Here is a 24,164-nt window from a genome sequence, read left to right on the forward strand (position 1 = left end):
ACTATGTTTGCATTCAAAGTAATAACAACTAATTCTAGTATTACCAATATATGAGGAACGTTACCAATACGCTAAGAAAATTTAAGGTCAAACAATTTTACCTTTTTATATGCTTTTATAATTGACTCAGTTTTGCACCACTTGTAAAATTTAATAAATTTAAATATAAAATTCAAAAGTGAGAAAATTGTTTTTTAATTATGAATGTAAATAAGATTTTATAATATTATTATGTTAAGGTTATTAATATTGTCAAAGAGTTTTATAAAGATTAATAGAGCCATCATAGTTTAAAATATAAACTCTTTATCACATGATTTCACTTGATCACGAGGTTTCTCTCTTTTAAACTTATTCTCCTCGGTTTTTGGGCATATTTGAAATAGGATTTAGTTGTGAAATGTTTTTTTTGGGTTCAATTTTTTTTACTCTCTTTTTAAACTTATTCTCCTAGATTTTTGGGCATTAGGATTTAGTTGTGAAATGTTTTTTTTGGTTCAATTTGTGTGTTGTTCCACTTTACCCAAAAATAAAAGAGATTGACTTCAACAATGCATCATATGTAATGATTATTTAATTTTTTTTAGACTAGACATCTAGGCTCATAATCAGATTTTGAATCAATGGTAACAATTTTGTTTGTTTGTTTGTTTGTCAAGTTGTCTTTGTTCCTCCAGGCTTGACCTGTGGTTTGAGAAACTGTGACCCAGGGACATCTAAGCCGTTAAAGTCACCCGAGGATCGCACCTGGCCTGGGCCACACCAACCCTAAGTTGACTAGATTTTAGCATGTCTCTTCCCCTGAGCACGGGTGCAACAACCTCCGTGAGGTTTGATCCTGGGCCGCCTTTCTAACAAGGCCCATTCTCAACCGGTTGTGCTAGTGAGACTTGACCAATGGTTACTATGTTTACATTCAAAATGATAACCATTAATTTTTTAGTATTACCTATATATGAAAAACGTTACTAATATGTGAAGAAAATTTAAGGTTAAACATTTTTATATGGTTTTCTAATTGGTTTAGTTTTGCATGGTAATTTACAAATTTTTTTATAAAGTTAAATATAAAATTCAAGAGTGAGATTTTTTTTTTTAAATGTAAATAAATTTTTATGGTATTGTTTTGTTTAGATTATTAATGTTTTCAAAGAATTTTATAGATATTAATAGAGGCATTAAAATTTAAAATATAAATTTTTTACCGCATTATTTTACCTTTTTTTTTGTTTGTTAAGCTTGGTAGGACCTTTCATTTTCTATTCATAATAGGCAAGGTTACAACACATGGATTGGCTAGGTGGCCTCAACTTGCCTAATGGGAAACCAAGTCGGTTGGCCACCTATCCTCATTGTAAGTCATCCAAAAACAATAAAGTTTCAATCTCTATAGCCAAGCTATATATGTCTTTGTTTCATGACCAAACTCTATATTTCTATTTATACATATACTTGCACGACGAAAAGTAAATGCGAACCACATATATAACAAAAGTAAACATGAGAAACTGACTAGCCCTTTTGCTCCTTTGAGGCCGATTCCATTGGCGCAAGATCCTTAATAGTTGCTCCAGGAATCTCCGACAATTCCAGGATGCATGGAATGTGTCTTTCGATTATGTCTAGCTTAATATCCTGCTTATCGAGTTGGAATTGAATTTTCTGCAAATCTTGTTTGTAGCTCGGCATACCTTGGCGAGGGACCGCCATACCAACCGAGATATGTTCCATGGACTTACCCAACAGGCTTTTCATTAGCCAGTAGAGGTACAATGTTTGCTTAAATTGTGTTATCTTGCCTTGGTGTTCCAAGGATTTGGGACGAGTGTCCTCCAATTTTCCATATCCTCCTCCATCTCACTGCCCTGCTTAATTTCCTCTTCCCATTCCTCTAACAGATTCCGGATGCCTTCATCCGTGCCCTCACGATATGCCTCAACAACTTCACTGATAAGATGCTCTACCGATTTCCTCCCTCTGCGGGGCTCCGACGTGCTTGGGTCCTTATCCTTTCTGGGCTCTCGACCCCGTCTTCCACGTCCGCGACCTCTCACAGGCCGAGCCATGTCAACGATGCTCGAAACCTGTTCACAGCAAGAATTTGTTAACCAAAAGCAATTTGACATACTATGGCATTGTTTGCTTCCCTGAATTGAATTATTGATGCCGTCAGCCTCCCCATGCTTCTCCCTTTTCCTTTTACTATCAGTACCGGAGCCATAATGGGCGGAGAGCCAGTCCTTAGAAAGGGTTGGTCTCCAAATCCCTTCTGTCATCTCACACCTCCACCCCTAGTGCCTCTCATATGCTGTAAGGTTGGCAATCCCTGGCCAAGGGCACGTAAGTGAACCCAACTTCAGACCAACAGGTTGCCATCCATGAATTGCAACCCCTTCCCCTCTTCCCGGTAAACTAGAGCAATACCACTGTCATTTTCATACCCGATGTCCCCCTCAAGGGCCCTAGCAGTTCTCTTAACACGAGAATTTCTCACAGTACCCCAACAATTGCAATGGTTTCGGCAACAACGCCAAGCGCCTATGCAACATATTAACTGACCCTCACTTCCATCAGCATCAGACTCATAACCTCTGCCTACCAGACCCCATCGACCAACCCCACTTAGCCCTCGGGGTGTTGTACCTAGGTTCTGATTGCCAAACAATGCAAGATCAATACAACGAGAGGCATAGTCGATACGCAACAAACACAATACATAGACGAATAACCAAACCATTGCAGCCAGTCGCCTCCTCCATTTCCCCCAATTACCATTCCCATTTATCCCCCTCTCCCCCTAGCAGAAACCCAACCAAGTCGTCATTGCAAAGGAGGCGAAGAGCCAAGAAACATACCTGTTACCGATTGTAGGTTGTCTCCAAGCTTGATGCCGCGGATGTTGACACCCTCCCTTTCCCCTGCTCCAGCTCCTTCATCCGCAAGCAAACTCACCAGCCTTACCCACCTGTCTGCCCTTTGCTTCTATAAATCCCGCCCCTCCGCTATCGTCTCTGCCACCTTTCCCACCACCCTTGCATGCACTCATGCCAAGGGCCACCGCACCCATCGCTTTGAGCGTGTGGGGGTGGTGGTAAGTAAATCATAAGTACGCCTCATTACTTTCCACAGGCGTTTCCAACCACCGACACGCGCCCCAATCGGGGTACCACATTATTTTACTTTTACTATACTACTATATTATATTAAGTTTACAAATTTTGATCTATTAATTTATAAAAAATAAATACTATATAGATTTATAATATTTTTATTAAAATAAAATATATGAATAAGAATAAAACATCTACATATATAGTATTACATATATTGTAATTTATAATTAAAAATTATAAATTGAAAAAAAAGATAGAATGAACTTGGTATTAAAGGATATTTTATTTAATTTATAATTATGAGAGAAATAAATTAAAATATAATAATAATATATAACATATAAACGTCACAATATATAAAAATTATAAATGAGTCGATCCATCTTAATTTTAGATCTATCAAGCTCTAGAGATCAAATCTCTCAAAGTATAAATTTTTCCTCAAATTTTACACTCTAAAAATTTAATTACTAAACACTTAAATTCAAAATTAAAATAAATCTAAATTAATATATTTACTATAATCCGCTATTCTAATGCATTTAACCTCCAATTTTAGATCCACTACTTTAGGAAGACAACTGCTACCACGGTATCAACATTTAGCATGGATCATGGTTAAGGGATGGTTTGGAGAATCTGATTGTCATGAATTGGTTGTGTTTTGGGGGATCAAGTAAGATCATTGAAAAATCTATTTTGTGACTCCGAACGAACCTCACCGAATAATATTTTACAATAGGAGGGAGACCCACTAGCCCCACTCCCTCGTACAACGATTGCCATGGGCAGAGCTTCATATGGAAGTGAGATTGAGAGTGGTACAGTGCAATTTTTTATTTAAATTTTTGAAAAATAATATATTCAATTTCATCACAATTCCATAAAATAAATATATTTACTATAAACTAAATTAGCGGATTTATATGAAGTTCAGTTTGCATTATATCACTTATTAAAAGTGAATGTCAAACTGGTACCCACCAACCAACGCATGCGCCGCTAAACCTTGGTTTTCTCGTCATTTTTTAAATGCGACCGCCACTTTTCAAAAAAAAAACACCATCCTTACTCAATTTCTGACCATTTCCAAAAAAAAAAAACCTTTTTGATTCATGTAGTGCAAGGTACAGGGTATGGCACTTGCAAAATGACCGTTGAAGTACTCTTAAAAATTAATGCTGCACAATGCCCACAGCCTCAATGTCTTTGATAAGTGCGTATCAACATTTCCTCTTCCTTTTCTACTCGCCATATCACAACTGAGCAGCACAAGGAGAAAAGATCATAGCTGGAGGAGGAGGAGATTACTTAGACTATTATACATACCTTCAGCTCTGCCCTTCCCTGACCAACCTGAGCTATTGTTATCAAAATAGCAGCAGAAATGGAGGAGGGAGGACATTCACAGCCGCAGACAGTGGATTATGAGCATCTCAGGAATGCACGCATAGAGGAGAACAAGAAGCGAATGGAGCAGCTGGGTTTGCCTAATCTATGCCAAAGCCTATCCAAGCGGCTTTCTGCAAAGCGCCAAAGGCCATTCCGTGCAATTCCAGAGAGTAGGCCTGTTTGGAGCCCTGCACCTTCTAGGCGTTCTTCAAGGTAACCGCCAATTCAACCCACTCGCAATGATTTCTTTTCTTTTAGGCTTATTCGCTTATTTCGCCACTTGATTTAGGTTTTGACCATTAAGTCTTTCCTCTTTTTCGTAAGGGATTCAGTGAGATGTATACATATATTTGGTTGTTTTTAAGCTTCAATTTTTTTCATTGTAATTAGCTTTTCAATATTTTTTCACTTTTTTGATTTGCAGGCTGCAGAATGTTACCCCTGTTTCATATGTGGAAATTCCGCCAACGTTTAAAGAAAATTCCGATTCGAGGTCCATTCGTCCGCTTCAACAGGGAAACAAACCTGAGATTTATACAGAGGAGCACGAAAAACTTTTAGGGTCATGCGAGACTGAATGGGTTCTTTTCCAAGATGGGTATGGGCCTCATGGAAACAGGATTTATGACCCTGTTCGGGGAAAGACATGTCATCAGTGCAGGTAATGACATTTCAATGTTACGCTGTTCTAATAGCATTTGCCCCTAGGGCTGAGTACATGTATTAGATTGAAGTGTCACCCACCCGGAGAACGTTGCTCTTTGAAGAACTAAATTGATGAAATTTGTACCATATTTGACTTCGTCATTAATTCCTGGAGAGCATTGCTCTTTGGAAAAGTGAACTGATGAGACTTGTGCTATACTTGGCTTCGTCATCAGTCCCCAGTGTTGTTCTTAGTTCCTTGAAGTAACTGCGGAAACCCTTCTTTGAAATGTTCTGCAGATATTCAGACACTGTTTGAGATAGTAGCCACTTAATAATATAATTTTTTGCTAGCATTGCACCGTATGGTTGAGGTTCTTGTGACGCATAGTTAGAGTAGGGTCTTGTACAAAAATGTCATTGACCAGCGTTTTTACATGAAGACTGATGCCTGATTATTGTAATTTTAGGCAGAAGACACTTGGGCTACGGACACATTGCAGCAAGTGCAGCTTACGTCAAGGCCAGTTTTGTGGGGATTGCTTATATATGAGGTTAGTATTGGTGCACTCTAAGCAGGCAGTTCTTTGATGCTGTCTTTTGAGTCATTGCTGTTTGCTCCACAGTTTTTGATTGCGCACAGCTCTCTCATCATCATTTCAACACAAAATACTTATGAACCTTTATTGAGTTATCAAAACAAACATTGCAGAAGGCATGAAGGAATGTTTGTCTAGACTCCATGGGAGGAGTTGCTAGACTCCATGTATGCTTTTTTCTCCAAATTTTTTGATTGCGCATAGCTCTCTCATCATCATTTCAACACAAAATACTTATAGACCTTTATTGAGTTATCAAAACAAATTTTGTAGAAGGCATGGTGTGATGTTTGTTAAGTTTCCATCGGAGGAGTTGTTTGCTCGTTGTGTATGCCGTGATATGGTTACTCAATCAGATGCATTGTCTTGATTATTAGTGTTAAGGAGAAGATTACATTCAACACTAAATCACCATGGAAGCTTTAACCCCCATGCTCTTGCACATGACCTAGAGGGAAACTGTTGGAAAATATAAAGTGGTAGCTTATTACTTCAATTTTTCTTATCCTTAATATTTGCTTGTGAACTTAATTTATCTTCTTTGTGTTCTTTAGTTAGATCTTTTCATCAAACAAATATCAAGAACAAAACAACAACAAAGGACATATAAATTAGGCTCTTCTCTTCTCTTCTTATAGAATCTACTTAAATTGAGATACAAAGACCCAAACCCTAGACCAAGTCCTTCTCCAAGTACCAAGTCAGCCCTCCAACAAGTCTTTCTTGATCCTGCAACAACCAACCTCAATACTGCGACTTTGACTTGCTGGCTTCAATACTGCAACACGTACTGCTACTTCGACCTTTCAATTTCGGCCTTGCAGCTTCTATGGAAACCCTAATCAAGCCTCCTCCTGAGACCTACCTAGAGCAAGATAGCTCTCCAAGGTCAACGAGGTCAATATAGGGCTTTCTTCCTTCCAGCTACAAGAGTCGACACTTTGTCCTATTGCAACTTAGGACTGCAACTTCGGCCTCCTTTTGCAGCACCAGAAACCCTAGAACTTTGCACCTGTGAGAGAGATAGAGCCCAAAACAAAGATTTTTTGTCCTTCTTTCTTCTGCTAGACCTTCGCTCTTCTCTTTTCTACTTCTCAGCGACAGATCGAACTCTTTCATGATAGAACGAACTTGTGAAGTGAGTGAGTGTTAAATGAGGTCAAACTACACCTTTATATAGCCTTCTTAAGTGGTCAAATTCCCTCCTTTAGGTTGACTTGTAATTGCCAGGGCTGACTTGTACTTTTGGAGTTTCTAGGACTTTCTAGACTAAAAAATAATTCTTTTTACAATTACATTTTGCCTGGAAGGGTCTTATAAACACGATGTTGACTTCTTTGACTCATGACAATAAATCCTAATACCTAACAAACCCTAGAAACATGAAGAACACGCTTTTACCTAGAAAACCATCAATAAAGAGCATGAAACCCATGCTTTTAATAATAATAACTAATTTTTTTCTTCTCTTGTTTGTTACATAGGATACATATTATTTTTCCCTGTAAGAGAAGTCGTAATTTTATTAAGAATAACAAAATTACATTTTTTAGATACTAAATCGCATATGCAAAAGCAGATCAAAAGACTGCTGTCAAAAGAAAAGCCAGAAAATAGAAATTAATGTACAATTGGGAAAATTTATGTTTTTCTCCCTTTTTTCTTCTCAACCTTTCGCCACTCCCCTTATGTTGGTGAGGACGAAAAAAGTACTAGAGAAGTGTCCTCCACAGGGTGAGGATTGTCTTTGTTTGAATCGGTGTGGTCTAGAGAATGATGTCTTTTGGCTCCACTGGTGTCCGCTATGTCTGGTATCTTCTCCGACAAAGAGTCCATTAGATCCTGTGCTATAGATTCCTTAGTTTTTGGCGCCTTGTGTGTCTTGGGAATGGTTTCTGTAGCTACCTCCTCAATTGGCCCATCATCAGGAACTGGTGGAGGGATAGTTGCCTCCTCATCCTTTGCTGCTTCATATAGATTCTCTGTGCGTTGCCAGCCTCTTGGTTTTTGTGATTGCTTCTTATTTCTTCTGGTGTCTTTTTTGACTTGCAGGCAGTTACTGAGAAGGTGACTTGTTTGTTAACAGCCATGGCACCTGAATGCCATATTCTCATAATTTAATGGTTGTTTCCACAGTGTGTTATTATGGATCAGAATTATGCTGTCGGGTAAGCCTTGACTAAGGTCTACCTCTACAAAAATTCTCGCAAAAGTATGTATGCCTCTTGAAACTCTTTCCACGTCTATCTTGAGGTATTTTCCTATCGCATTCCCCATTGCTTCGAAGACTCTGGGTAGCCAAAAATGTAGCGGGAGGTTGTGTAGTCTGACCCATACTGGCATTTTGGAAACCACCATAGTAGTGGCATCAAAACCTGGGAACCAGGGAATCATGAAGAGTCCTGCATTGCCCCAAAACCATGGACCCTCATGGAGGACATATTCCCTTTCCTTGACCGTGTCGAAACTGACAATAAAAAAACCTTTGGAGCATAAATGGAGATCACAATTTGTTTTCCATGTGGAAAAGATCCATTGTTGTAATGCATCTGTTTTAGGCCAGAAGAATTTGCATATGACGGCCTTTGTGTAAAAATTAGTATAAAAGTTATTTACCTCAGGCAGATCAATTGTCAGTACTGGAGTCTGCGCTTTTTGTTCCACAATATAGGGTCCAGGTAGGTCTTGAGGTGGTGTTGGTTTGTTGATGGCTTCCCCCTTCCCTTTGACGACATCCTTGAAAGAACCTGTGCCCTTTGAGCTAGATCCAAAGCTGCCACCTCTCAGCCTTGTGTTTAGGATGATAGTTGAGTCTGACACAATTCCATAGTCCTATACTGTGAATTGGTCTTGTAAGATTTGTCCTGCATATATCAAGCTTTGCATGTTTGCTGGTATGCATGTATATGCTTGTATTTCATACTTTATTTCTTCTATCAACGTCCCCTTCCCAGTTCGCTTGCAAATCATTCTTCCTGACAGGGTTCTGATAAAGATTTGTATCAGTTCCTTGCAGACTGTGTTCCCTTCCATAGATTTGATAAAGAGTGAACTTTGTTTATCCTCAGGTATTTCAGGATCTGATCCCTCCAGATCTATCTTAACAGATGCAAGTCCCTGAGTCAGATCTACGCTCTGGGGCTGTGATCCAGTGCAGAAGAGAGCCTTTGTGCAAGCATGCCTCCAGGTTTGAGCTTGGGGTGGGCTGATCCATCTGTTTAGCACCAGAGCTATTAGATCATTGGCAGATCTGAGATTAATCCCTTCCATGATGAGGGAGATCGATCCAAGGCCATGCACTGCAGAGATTCCTCGATGAGAGGAGTGTAAGCTTATCAGATTCCATGCAATTTCAGGGGGCACCAGATCTAAAGTACAAGTGCCTGCTATTATCAGAGGAGCCCAAATCTCCTGATGCAGGATGGATTTTGCTTGGAAAATCCAGGTCATGAGACTTCCCTTGAGGGCCTCATAGAGCTTTGAATACTGCCTATTCCGTGTATGCTCTGGATCGGACTGGCCTTTGTCAAACACTGGTTCCTGGAGGAGATATGCATAGGGCAGTTTGTCCCTAACCTCAGAGCCAGTGGCATGTGGGCGGTCATATCCAGGATTGTAGTCATCATTATTCCTCGGATCGCGGATCTGGGCGTACCCATGAAGGAGTCCTAAATGTACCCTCTCTGCCTGCTTCGCGCTTGTTTCTTCTCCATTTTCCTTATACCTTATTCTGATGTAGGTGATTAGAGCTTTGAATACTGCCTGTTCCGTGTATGCTCTGGATCGGACTGGCCTTTGTCAAATGCTGGTTCTTGGAGGAGATACGCATAGGGTAGTCTATCCCTAACATCAAAGTCAGTGGCATGTGGGCGGTCATATCCAGGACTGTAGTTGTCATTATTCCTCGGATCGCGGATCTGGGCGTACCCATGAAGGAGTCCTACATGTACCCTATCTGCCTGCTTCGCGCTTGTTTCTTGTCCAGTTTCCTTGTACCTTATTTTGATGTAGGCGATTGGGATCTCACGGCATTTGTTTTTAGTCTCATCAATCGGCCTCTCAAGGGGAAGAGTGAAGTCCTTGAGGTCCCCGCAGACGCTCGCCGGCCACCAGTATTCTGATCCGCGTTCGTTCTTCCCCTTACCAATCTTTGCCCCAAATAAATCGAAAGCACCATCAGATTGCCAGAGGACCGGACCAATGGGTCTCTCAACGTTGAGCAGTGGCACGACGGCAACAGTGAAACTGCTTCTTCTCGGTGATTCGCTTCCCTTGTGGCAGTAGAGCCGTGTAGGTGAGAACACGCAAGAGCTTGTTGTTCCAGCCATGGTTTCCTACATAGGATACATATTGAAATGAGTACAACAACAATTATGAAGACTAAAACTAGTTACATTTTCAACACTCCCTTTTAACTAGGAAGGTATTCATAATTGTACAACATCATTCTCAAATTGAAGAGTTCTCATAAGAAGAGTCAGATTGATAAGTCATTTTGTAAGCATCATTATTATGACCAACGCTATCTCTAAGGCTTAACTAGACAAACTCTTATTTCAATCAAGAGCATTATGCTGGGAGGCCTTACGTGTGATACCACACTACCTCTAAAAGGCACATAACCCATTCGGATGTCCACAATGTATGCCCTTTTAGGACTATTCTTATCTTGGATCTCCATACTTGAGTCCTCAAAGAATATCAGACCTCGGTCCTCTTCAACCATTCTTCTCTTGGATTCATGTTCCATCCTCAAAGAGTGTCGGTATATTTCCTTTCTTGGATGTTATATCCTCAAGGAAACCACATATGCTTATCCAATCCTCTGCCATTCTCTCTTCATCACTTGAAGAGGAAAATGCACATGTAATGTCAAATCATCAGTCCCTCTCAACTAGAGAGGATATCCCTATTCTCTTTGTAATAAGAGAATATATCCTTGCTCCTATTCAAGGAGACTTCCTTACTCGCTGTAAAATCTAGAGGAGATTCCAGACTTCCTTTCTATTTGGGAAGTCAACACCATAAGTCTTATAGCTTTTCTTCATCAAAGTATCAGCTACTTGATCTTCATAGCTACATGGCTCCCTCTTTCTTCCACATCTTTGGCATTGAGCTTGCTTCCTTTCAAGGTATCAAGGAGCCACCTTCGCTCTTCAATCTTGTGATAGGATCCAAGTCATCTTTCTTGCTCATCACTTTCATCTACGACATAAAGGCATTGCATTAAGCCTTTCCAAACTTTATGTTGATCATAGCTTCCTCATGAAAGTGATCTTCTTTGACCTTTAGGTTATCTTCTCGTACTGCTACCTTTCAATCCAAGATGGACACATCTTGAATCTACAATTGTTAGGTACTAGATATTGAGTTTCCCTCAATACTCTTCATTCATATAGTTGAACTTGTCTCAACTGTCATCATGTATTCCTACAACACTTTTCTAGGCAGCGAAATAATAGGTTAACCAAATAACCAACAATTAAAATCAGACTTACCTCATTATGAAGACCTTCTCATTCCATTAATATCCTCATGGTCCAGATCCATATGAATCTTCCTTTATGCATCAAAGTGCCTAAGGATTGAACTTATCTCCCAGAGATTATATTAGGATGTTAATCAATGTTGTATATTCTAGAGAAAGTCTTAATTCTACGTTCATCCTAGAGAAAGTCAAATTCTTTGTTTTCAAGCATCAAGCATATTTTATGAACAACTTTGTTTTCACGAGATTCTATACAAATGAATCTTATCCAAAGCTTTATACCCAACATGCATTCCTGTGCCTTCATCGAATTATCTAGCTATCTATCCTAAAGTGAGCTTGCAATCTGACCCATTGCATTCTTTCATCCCTTTAACAGTATTGATTCCACATTACATCGAATGTCTACTAACCTTGTCATGACGCTTTTCCCAAAGACCTTCCAAGTATTGAAATGTGTATCTAGTTTCGGTCTTCATAATATTCTATGTACTATTGATTTTATATATTTGATGTAAAAGAGAGAAAATTATTATTGTTATTTTTTATAGCATGGGTTTTATGCTCTAGGTCAAAGCACCCATTGTGTGCTTCTAGGTTTTGTCATAAAGCCAATAAGTCAAAAGAGTCATTGCCATATGTGAAAAACCCTATTGGGCATTTGTATAGAGTCAAAAGAATTTATTTTTAGTCAAAATGTGTCAAAGTATCCCTCCAAGACCAAATCAGCTTTCTGAAGATAAGTTAGCCCTATTTAGGGCTATTCGTTCTCCAAGGAAGGAGACAATCCAAGCAAGTTCGATCACAAAAAGAAGAAGTCAAAAGGTCCGCCTCAGATCTGCACTCCAAACGTAGTCCAAAACTCGTCCTCCTGGCCTTAGATTCCACTGCCCTGTTTCAGAGGTATTTCATGATGAGTTGGATGTATCAATAATGATATCACACCTTGTATTTATACCAAAAATAAGGGCTCCACGAATTTGTTGAAGAGACATGTCTCTTAGACCAAGCCTTGACTGTCCATAATTAATTTTCAATTTCAAATATTCATATTTCAAGTTCTAGAGCTCCGATTTGGGTGATTTTTGAAGCATTGGAATCGACACGCAAAGATCTATCACCTCAAATTTTCTCATGCTCAAATTCTTCATGGTTTTGGCCCAAATCCCAGTGGGTGCAAAGCCCCATGCTTGGGTTCCAAGCCCACAAGCCTACTTGTGGCGCTTTTCCCTCCAAACCCCAAACACTAGCTCTTGGAGTACCTCCCAAGCTACACAAAAGTCAACACACTTTGCCATATAACCCCTAGCAGATTGGGGTGGCAGGAAGGAAGAACAATGCCATAGTAGGGGCAACGAGAGCCATGTTACATGATCAAAAGCTACCTTTCTTTTTGTGGGATTAGGCTTGTAACACTGTAATATATTTGCATAATGTGGGTCCACATAGAGTGTTGAGGAGTAGGATTCTCGAGGAGGCTTTTTTTGAGAAGAATCTTGAGATTTGACACATAAGGATTTTTGGGTGCCTTATTAACATGTCCACGAGGAGAAGAGGATAAAGTTGGAACCGACCGCAAAGAAGGACATTTTGTGGGTTAGGACGAGACCTCCAAGTCCTATTGCATATATATTTCTGCCAAAAGGAAAGTTTGTTGTTTTTCCATGGCACATGAGAATCTAGGTTTGGGTCTTAGAATCTTTGGCATGACGAACTCAAATGCCACGACAAACTGCTTTGCACTACAGATTATAAACAACAGTAAATCAACACATGCACAAACACACAACTTTTTACAAATTTTCAACAACCCAACTTCGTTATATTTTCAACCTATAATACAATAGTCTAGGGCTTTCGTACTAGGGATCATGGCCCTCATACATTCACTGATACAAGGAATACAACTAGGGTATGGTGTCAACAATTATAACAAACAATCTACCCTAAACAAGATACAACTGACGGTCTAGCTGGTGTAGTGCACAATCACAACTCCTCTTGGTCGTACCCTGAACACATTTGCTGGTCCTTATGCTGCTCCCAATCTGCAACTTTGCCTCTATATATGGTCCTGCTCCTTAAGGTCACTAAACACGACTCCACTATGCCTTGTAGATGTACATTAGTCCATCAATGAATCAATACATAGAGACTTCCTGTGAGTTGTTCACAATTTTGTTTGTGAACAACTCCTTGAATGGCCACTATTGCTCCTCAGCTCTTAGGGACTTCTTTCCTCTATTGCCTTCTTGTGCTGCTCTGATGAGGCAAACTTAGGGTATGGAGGGCTGCACTCTATTGTTGCAAGATGTCCTTCTCTTCCACAACTTGGGCTAAAAAAATTGCTCCACTTGGCTTCCTTCTTTGGTCCTTCAAAGAGCAGTACCTGAAGCTCCAAATCCTCGCCTCTCCTTGCACAACTATAGTCCTTCAAGGTCCGCACTTAGGGCTCCCTTGAACACCTACTTGCTGCCCTCGTAACAACTTTAAGATCCTCCAACAATCTGTCCTACACTATGAAAACTCATCCACTAGCAACAACACAACTTGAAACACCAATCAACATTAACTTCGGCCTGATTAGGGCTTATTAACAATCGTTGTTAACCCTCTTCATCTGCTGCCAAAGTCCTTCCTCAGTCGCGGTCTTCCCTCTTGAAGCTTTCGACCCTCTTGAAGCTGCTCCAACAGAGCTCGACCTACCTACAATTTACTCAAAATTTTTGTGGCCCAAAACACAGAGACGTACCACTAACACTCACATAAAACAACCCAGAATTGCTCTTCTAGCCTTGACCAACATTCCCAATCAACTTGACCCCTCAAGAAGTCACACAACTCGTCCTCCTCACATTCGCTTGAGCTCCTTCTTATATGCGGCCTAATCAGATGATGTTTCCTTATGAATCTTTGCACTTGGATGTGGTAGAATGAGCCTCCAAATGACTTCTATTTATATGCTTTTCAAGGGTGTGCAACAACTAGCCCTTGGAGGCTTATTTCATGTTAAGCCTTACATGAAACCCTTTTGCAAAACCCATACAAATCATATCAAAATTATTTTCTCAACTTAGAGACCTCCTCGTCTTGGTGCTTGAAGTTGCCCCTTGCTCCTCTAAGGGTGCTCTTCCATCTCCAAGTGTCCAATGAACAAAATCATCTTTGATTTCACACCCACAAGCTTGGGTGCAAAGCCCACATCTTGGGTTCTTAGGTCACAAAGACCCTTTTGTGGTGCCAATTCCTTGACAATGCTGAACCCTAGTGTTTGGGCTATCTCCCAAGCTACAAATCTCAACAAAGTTGTCCCAAGGCTGAACGTGATGTTTGAGGAGGAGAGGGCCTTGAGGAGGTCACGAGAGGATGATCATATAGAGTTGTGAGCTTCTGAGTAGAGGAGTACACCACAGGTTTAAGGATCTTTAGATTCACAGAGTTCGGAAGGATCACTGACTTTTGGGATGACAGGTTCACAGAGGTCAGGATCATCGAGCACAAATTCCTAGAGTAGAGGTTCACGACATGTTACAGGAGAAACCAAGAGGTAGAGGAAGAGGCTAATTCAAGGAAGAGGAAGCCAAGATGGCTTTATGAGACCTTGAAGGAAGCATAAGAGTCAGTGGGAAAGCCCAAGTGGTTAGTTAGGGAGAGAAGATCACCAGAGTAGTTGGGTGGCAATGTGGCTAGTGTAGTGGAGACTGAGACATATAGTTACAAGGAGGTTGTGAGTCAACAAATTTGGAGGGATGCCATGGTGGAGTATGCTTCCATCATGAAGAATTATGTTTGGGAGATAGTGCTGAGACCCGAGGGGAAGTTACTGGTGATTTCTAGGTGGCTTTATAAGATCAATCACGTTGCGGATGGCAGCTTGGAGAAGTTCAAAGCTCGATTTGTGGCAAGGGGGTTCTCACAAGTAAGGGAGTTGATTATGAGAACACCTTTTGTGGCTCGATACACCTCGATTAGAGCAGTGATCTCCATTTCAACAGAGTTGGGGTGGAAGATTCAACAGACAGATGCGAAGATTGTGTTTTAAATTACTCAAGGAAGAGTTCTTGATTGGGTTTTAAGCGTTTTGCCCTGGATGAGTGCCTATATCTTGTGTCCGTGATCTTTGGGTTTTGATTTTGGTAACTACTTCATGAACTAAGATAAAAAGGAACATAAGAAAGGTAATAAGAATTCAAAGATATCACAAGTAATTATCAACTATAGAAAATCTCTCTGCCTCTTTGATTTTCTAACAAGAAGTGTTAAAAAATATATAATTTAGAAATATATTTTAAAAAAGGTACTTGGAAGTAAAAGTTAATGAAGTGACTATTTTATAGCAATTCAAAAGTTTATAAAGGGAGTTATCAAAGCTTTTTAAATATATATACACAGAATTATTAAAGGAGTTATAAAAGGGTTTTGTGATCGGCACACACAATTACTTGAGTTTATTGTGTCGCATTCACAAAGGCTAAGTGTGAAAGTATCTCTAAAAAGTAAAATAATTCATATATCATATGGAATTGAGCTTAATACTATGGGCATTGACATAAGAATAAATGGGGTGTAATTTGGAAATGACGGGAAGCCCTAGAAGTTGGAAAGCTGATTTGAAAACTTGAGAGGACTTGAAAACTTACAACGAAGACCTTTTAATTGACCATTTGTAATATTAAGTTACAATTTATTCATAAACATGTTCATTTCATCATAAACTTGTAACTTAAAATGCATGTAAAAGAACTTGATCAAACAAAACATGAAACTGTTGATCTGGATTGTCATTAATGTCAATATGGCAATATTCTAGGATACTAAATGATGATATGAAGCCAAGGAGAAGTAGAGCAGATCCGTGAAGAAACAGGAGCAAGAAGCCAAGGAGCAAAGCCATCAGGGAAGCCATTGGAAAGACATTGGAAGCCAAGAACAGGAGCAATCAAAGAAGAGCTATCAGAAGAGTTCATCGGAAGTAGTTTATCGGAAGCCATCATGAAGTCAAAGCGTAAGAGGAAGAGGTCATTGGAAGCCACGAGAAGCAAAGAGGAACACATCGACGGAGGTGCATAAACAATGTTATCAGAGGAGTTAACATATCGGAGGAGTATTGCAGAATATCAGAGCAGAGAATATCGGAAGTCATAGGAGCTATCAGAGCAGAGAATATCAGAGTAGAGCAGAGCTATCAGAGCAGAGAATATCGGAAGTCATAGGAGCTATCAGAGCAGAGAATATCAGAGCATAGAAGAGCTATCAGAGCAGAGAATATTAGAGCAGAGAAGAGCTATCAGAGCAAGTAAAGAAGAAAACAAAGAGCACAACTATCGGAAGAGCGGGGGTAGGAGTGTATGTCTGTTTTGATCGTGGCTGAAGGCCTGCACTAAATCCTAGCCGTCGATCAAGGAAGTCAACCCTTAGATCACGGTCAAACTGCGGGGGTTAAGGCCGGCTTTAATCCATGTGCTAGTCAAAGTCCCGCAAACCTCCGATTGCGATATGTAATACGGACCCGACTGCACCACTATGACATAACTTAATGCAATATCACATCCGCCTGTTGGAACTTTCATATCGCAATTCATAAATGGATGTCACATTAATAACTGCGATTGCGATATTATTGTGGACCCGCTACACCATTATAACATGATTTAATAGTATATCGCATCCGCATTGGAAGTTATGTATCACAAAGGAATGCCACTTGAAAACTGTGATTGCGATAGCATTGTGGACTGTCGCACCATTATAGCATGGTTTAACTAAATATCACATCCGTTGAATCGCAAAGTTCAAAAGGGTTGACACCGTCAGACTGCCGATTGCGATAAGTCTTGTGAACCCAATCGCCGATTGCGATATAAGTTGTGGACTTGATTGAGTTATCAAAAGAAGCTTATTGGAATATCACATTCGTCGGAAATAGGGGCATCGACAATGTTATATTGTGAAGCCAAAGGGTTGCGATTGCGGGAGTTTCCGAAAGTTGTGATTTCGAATTGAGGTAGTGACGTGGCATGTGGGACCTCCCTATTGGTATAGCCTCTCCTATGAAATCCTCCGTAAGTATTGAGTCTATTGTATAAATATTTAAAAGGGCCTCTCTGATATAATTTTAATATGCAACACTTTTGTAATTCAGCCTCTCTTCCAAATGAACGTGTTTTTTGAGTATTGGTGAACTCGAAGAGACAGAGGAAGCTGAAGAGCGAGAAGCCAGAAGATCAAGCGAGCGAAAAGGAAGCCAAAGGTCAGGGTGTATCGGGCATCTATAACAGAGAACAAGGAAAGTTTACAGGTGTGTACTAGAAGAAACAGAGGAAGCTGAAGGTCTAGTAGACGTGGAAGAAGCAGGAGGACAGAAGTAAGTCGTAGGTCCAGTAGGGTTGGGAGCAGAGAATTACTACCAAATATATCCAGACAATTTACAATAGAGGGTTGGAGCCCTTGGGATTGGTGCCTCAGAACTGGAAAGATTGGTGTCTCGGGAGTTGGTGCTCCTAAATCCAAGGTTGGTGCCTTGACAAGATAGGGTTGGTGCCTTGACAAGACAGGATTGGTGCTATGGAGGTTGGAGCCTCACAAAAAGTCTAAGTTGGTGCTTGGCAACTGGGTGAAGCCCTATATACATTATACTTGATTTGTTGCAAAGATTATATTAATAAAAGCATTTATTCCTGTTATTTATTTCTGTGTTCTAAATATAAATGATTTAACTGATGAAAATAACAATTGAAAAGAAACACTGATTCACCCCCCCTCCCTCCCCCTCTCAGTATTTCCAACAATTGGTATCAGAGCCAACTTCTTCATATCAACCTAACAGCTTGAAGAAGGATTCTTAGTCACGATGAGAAATCAAGTAGTGTCAGGAAGACCTCCCTTAATCTCGTACTACTTAATCTCCCTTGGATTTGAAGTTTTTGGCATTCGGTTTTAAATGAGTACACATCTCCTTCCACTCTTCCAACAGATCAAGACGAAAGGAAAGCTTACATTGCAAATGCAAAAGCCTTAAACTCCATCACTAATGGAATCACTGATTCTGAATTTACAAAAGTCATGAATTTTAACTCGGCCAAAGAAGTATAGGATAAACTAATTAGCTTATATGATGGGGACTCCAAAGTTAAGAAGGCAAAGCTTCAAACTCATAGAAGGCAATTTGAAAGTCTGAATTTGGATGATGAAGAAGATATTGCATCATACTTTCTTCGAGTCGCTGAAGTGGTCAACTCTATTAAAGGATTGGAAGAAAACATTGAAGAAAACACTATTGTTCAAAAGGTCTTAAGATCTCTCCCAAACAGATTTGACTCCAAAGTAAGTGCTATAGAAGAAATGAAGGATCTAGATACTCTTAAGATGGATGAACTTCATGGAATCCTCATTGCCTATGAGTTGAGAAAAGGATGCCCAAGTTCCAAAGATGCAGCATTCAAGGCCTCAAAATCAAAAAAGGGGAAAGAATGGAATACCAGTAGTGATAACTCCGATGTTCAATCCGATTTGGCGCAATTTGTACGAAGACTAAAGAAAGGATCTAAGCTAAAAGGTAAGTACCCTCTTATATGTTTCAAATGTGGAAAAATAGGTTATTATGCTGTAAAATGTCCTCATAAGCATGATAGTGATGGTGAGGAAAATTCTAAAACGATGGTATACAAAAAGAAAGGCTTCAATAAGAAGAATTTCTTCTCTAAGCAAGATGAGTCTGATGAAGATGAATTTGTAGTCATAAAAAGGAAATCAACTAATCAGTTCCCTCACCGTAAAGGAGGTAATGAAGAATCAAATGAAGAAAATGACCATGCTGGAAGCCAAGAAGTATTATTCATGGCATTCACAAATGATGATGATTCAGGGCTAGAAGGAAATGTAGATGAATTGCTAATGAGTGCCATTGAAGAAAATGAGAAATTACGAAATAAAATCATCTCTCTCAAGGTAGAAAATGAGGAAACAAAAAGAAGGGAAGACCTCTTGAAAGATAAGCTAAAAGAAAAAGAAGAAGTTTGTGAAGAACGTGAAGCCGAAATAGTATCTCTGAGGAAGGAATTGGAGCAAGTCAAAAGGGGTTGGGAAAGCTCTCAAATACTTGACACTATCCTAAATAATCAAAAACCTCAACAAGACAAATCTGGAATAGGTTTGAAGGTAGAATAATCAAGTATTAAGAATAATGCGAAAAGCTATGTCGACGTACTTTCCAGCAACCCAAAAGAAGAAAGATTATTTCATCAAAGGCCCATCTCAAATCCAAAGAATGAAGAGAGAGTAACTCCAAGGAAGAATGTTGATTCAAATCATGGCTATTACAACAGGTACAAAACTATCTTTTTTGGGCATTGTTTTTATTGTAAAAATTTTGGTCATCAAGCTAGACATTGCATGGCTCGTAAGAATGAAACACCAAAATTGAAGGATCAAACAAACAAACCATATGGTCCCAAAGGGCAAGGACAAATCAAGACCTACAACTCTTTTGACTCCTTGGCCAAATTTGATCCGATCTGCTCATTATGTAATGATAATGGACACAATGAACAAAATTGCCCCCTCAAAAGAAGAAAAGCAAAAAATGAGAATCCCAACACGGATAAATGTGGCCTAGCTCTATGTGCTCACAGTGATGAAAATCATTGGTTTGTGGATAGTGGGTGCTCTAGACACATGACAGGGGACAAAAGGAAGTTTGTCTCATTGAACAAAAAGGAAGGAAATGTATCCTTTGGAAGTGGATCTGCCAAAATTGCTGGAAAAGGAACTGTTACCCTTATTAATGGAAAAGGAAAGGCTCAAAATGCTTTGCTAGTAAACGGGCTCAAACACAATCTCCTGAGTGTTAGCCAAATCTGTGATCAAGGAAATAATGTTTTTTTTAGCACTAAAGATTGTGAAATAAGGAACTCTTCCTCAAGGGAACTTGTGGCGAAAGGGGTTAGAACACCAGACAACATCTACATTCTGAACAAAATTCAAGAAGATAAATGTTACTTAAGTCAAACAGATGAAAGTTGGCTGTGGCACAAGCGACTTGGACATACAAGCTTCAATAACTTGATCAATATCAACAAGATTAATGCAGTGCGAGACATCCCAAAGTTATTCAAGCCAAATCAAGGAGTATGTGGTCCATGTCAACATGGAAAGCAAACTAGAACCAGCCACAAGACCAAGGAGTTTTCTACATCAAAGCCTTTGGAGATCATCCATGTTGATTTATGTGGACCAACTAGAACTCTGACACTCCAAGGAGAAAGGTACTTTGCTTTATTTGTTGATGACTATACTAGAATGATGTGGGTATATTTCATAAAATATAAATCCGAAGCATTTGAGTGTTTTAAGAATCTTAAAGCTCTTGTAGAAAATGAAAAGGACTCTAAGATTAAATGTCTCAGAACAGATAGAGGGGGAGAATTCACATCAAAAGAATTTGATGAATTCTGTAAAGTACATGGAATCGAAAGAGAACTCTCTGCTGCTAGAACACCCAAGCGAAATGGGGTAGTTGAAAGAAGAAACTTGAACAGTTCAAGAAATGGCAAGAACAATGTTAATAGCAACTGACTTACAGCCAAAATTCTGGAGAGAAGCAGTCGGGACAGCGGTCTATACATTGAATCAAACTCAATTAAGACCAAATAATGAGAAGACTCCTTATGAATTATGGAAAAGAAGACTTGCTTCAGTAAAATACTTCAAGATCTTTGGAAGCAAGTGCTTCATAAAAATCAATGATGGCTCACCAGGAAAATTTGATTTTCGGGTTGATGAAGGGATATTCCTTGGATATTCTACAAGGAGCAAAGCCTACAAGTGCTACAATAATCGACTACAGGAAATAGTGGAAAGCATTGATGAAGACCTTCCAGAAAAAGAAATTTAAGAACATGAAGTTGACCCTCTCATTGAAGAAGAACCTAAAAAAGAAGAAAAAGATCAAGAAAACACAAGGAAAAAGAACCATCTCAAACCCCTTCAAAGATGAAGTTTCTCCAAAAACATCACCCAGAAGAGCAGATTATTGGCAATTTAGATGAAGGGATGCAAACTCGAAGAAGGATGACAAGTACACCAAAAAAAAATGATGTTGCTCTTCTATCCATGATAGAACCAGAAACATTTACTCAAGCAAGTAAGAATCCTCATTGGGTAAAGGCCATGGAAGAATAAATGTCTCAAATCGAGAAGAATGAGACATGGGAGCTGGTACCTTGTCCAAAGGATAACAATATAATTGGAACCAAGTGGGTGTTCAAAAACAAAATAAATGAAGATGGACAAATCATCAGAAATAAGGCAAGTCTTGTTTGTAAAGGCTATTCACAAATTGAAGGAATTGACTTTGAACAAACCTTTGCACCAGTAGCTCGTGTGGAAGCTATCAGTATGTTCTTGGCATTTTCTTGCGCAAAAGGATTTAAAATCTATCAAATGGACATAAAATCAACGTTTCTGAATGGGGAACTCAAGGAAGAAGTCTACATGGAGCAAACATAAGGGTTTAATCTAGTAGAAGGAAAAGACTTTGTTTGTAAGTTGAAAAAGGCATTATATGGGTTGAAAACAAGCTCCTAGAGCTTCGTACGCAAGATTGGATCACTATCTACAACAACAAGGCTTCAAGAAGGGGGTGGCAGGAAGTAATGTCTACATAAAGACGGATGAGGATAAGTTACTAATCACACTAGTCTATGTTGATGATTTGATTTTTGCTAGTAATAATGATGAGATGAGCCATGAGTTTGCTCAAAATATGTCAAAAGAGTTCGAGATGTCGATGATAGGAGAGTTATCTTACTTCCTTGGACTACAAGTATCTCAAACCACGGCAGGCATGTTCATATCTCAAGCCAAATATCTTAAAGACATGCTTAAAAGATATGGAATGGAAGACTATACACCCATGAGCACACCTATGACCACAAATTGCGAAAAGCAAAGATGACGATTCTCCTCCGGTAGATGCAACTCATTACAGGTCAACAATTGGAGCCCTTCTATACTTAATTGCTACGAGACTCGACATTATGCAAGTAGTAGGAATGGTGGGAAGATTTCAATAAGCTCCTAAACAATCCCATTTGTTGGCTGTAAAAAGAATTTCTCAGACACTTGAAAGGAACTCCTGGTTTCGGTCTTTGGTACCCTAAGAGCTCAACTCTTACTGTGACTGCATACACCGATGCTGATTGGGTCGGAAATGTTGATGATCGAAAAAGTACTAGTGGAAATGCATTCTTCCTGGGAGACTGTCTAGTATCTTGGCTCAGCAAAAAACAAACATCCATTTCACTATCTAGTATCTACAGCTGAAGTAGAGTATATAACTGCCGTAGATTGTTGTACTCAAATATTATGGATGAAGGAAGCTTTGAAAGATGTCAACATAGGTACAAATCAACTAATCATCTTCTATTCTGATAACACAAGTGCTATCAACCTTAGCAAAAATCCAGTGATGCACTCAAAGACTAAACATATACCAATAAAGTATCATTTCCTTCGTGAACAAGTAGCTGAACAAAACATCATCTTGGAATATATCAATACTAAGGAGCAGACAACTGATATTTTCACAAAACCTCTTCCGCGAGAATCATTTGAACATCTTCGTCAAAAGATGGGGGTTATTTCTTCAGCATCACTTTAAGGTAAAGGTAATATTTAATTTCAAATAAGTCAATGTTGCAATACACTACCTCACCTCATCATTCCTCATAGGGACATGTTTGCTTCAAAATATGTTTCTAACAAAATGGAGAATAATTTTACAAAAGTGAAAGAGGTTTTTGTCCATTATAGTCCAAGGAACAAAAACCTCCTTTAGTTTATGCACAGGTGTTATGATTTGAAAGAAATGCCCAAAATACAATTGCTATGGGAGAGTTGCTGCACTTCTAGACAACTTGACTTCAAGACAGTTTTTCAGGGGTTTGGAGTAGGTTTTGGCAGTGCTTGAGGACTCTATTGTGTAGCAGACATCCTAAGCTTTCCAATGGTACCTTCAGCTTGTGATTTGGATTAGTGGAAGGCATCCAAGATGGCGCTGCGCTCTTGTCAGAGAAACCCTGAGTTTTTGGAGTGACCTTGGGAAAACCATTTTTTCTCCCTCATGGAGTGTCCAAATTACATGCTTGAGGTGTCCATCTTATCGCAGACTTCAAGAGCTTTCCAACGAGCTATCAAGCTCTTGATTTGGAGGAGTTTAAGGTCTCCAAAAGTGGTTTGGAAGATCGGCGCTGCGCTCAGGAACATTGTGCTGTGCTCAAGAACACTGCGCTGCGCTTGGGCTAGAGTAGCTCAAATTTGCCTGAAACTCACCCAAATTCAATTTTTAAGCTTGCTCACCTGTTTTATTGCAATCCTAAGCTGAGCTACAAGTAAGTACACCATCTTACTTACCTTTTTGTTTTGCAAAATGAATCCAAGCCAAGAATTTCTTCAATTAGGGTTTCTAGTGAATTTCTCTTGAAAAATGATAGGGTGATAATGGCCATTTTTATTTTTGGCTTCTAAAACATGTAAAATGGTTTCCTACACCTGCATACTATTAGAATATATTTCTATTTAGTAATGCTCAGTCTTTTAGATGTTTCTATTTTTCTTTTAGCAGTTTCTTAGATGAAACTGTTTGTTCTATATTCTACATAGAAACCTGATGTTTCTATTATTGTAAATATCTTTGTATTATCATTGAGCTGTTAGCTCCATGTGAATTAATTCATTCAACATTCTTTTATGGTATCAGAGCAAGGTTAAGAGATTTCTTGAAAAGTAATTCTCTCTGCATCATAATTTCTTGAGTCTTTTCTAAGGTCGAGCCCTCTGTAAGCCAGGCAGCCTTCACTGAGTCTTAGCCTCGGCTTTGCTCGCTGTGATAAAAGCTTACAGTTGTCCATCTCGATACAGAAATGGATT

At 39.3% G+C, this 24,164-nt stretch overlaps 1 protein-coding gene across 1 annotated transcript in view; it reads left to right on the top strand.

The window, feature by feature from the left end:
- The first annotated feature begins 4,199 nt into the window (after positions 1-4,199).
- The window catches only part of LOC149257043 (uncharacterized), a 77,915-nt gene continuing 57,950 nt past the window's right edge, over positions 4,200-24,164 (top strand). Inside the window, exons 1-3 of the mRNA XM_089413521.1 lie at positions 4,200-4,718; positions 4,930-5,166; positions 5,621-5,704. Coding sequence (XP_089269647.1) covers positions 4,501-4,718; positions 4,930-5,166; positions 5,621-5,704 — 539 coding nt within the window. The 5' untranslated portion in view covers positions 4,200-4,500. The remainder of the gene's footprint in view (positions 4,719-4,929; positions 5,167-5,620; positions 5,705-24,164) is intronic.

Source organism: Pinus tabuliformis, chromosome 6 (assembly GCF_031772625.1).
Source record: "Pinus tabuliformis cultivar Carrire ecotype Pingquan chromosome 6, CPIR1, whole genome shotgun sequence".
Taxonomy (NCBI): Eukaryota; Viridiplantae; Streptophyta; class Pinopsida; order Pinales; family Pinaceae; genus Pinus; species Pinus tabuliformis.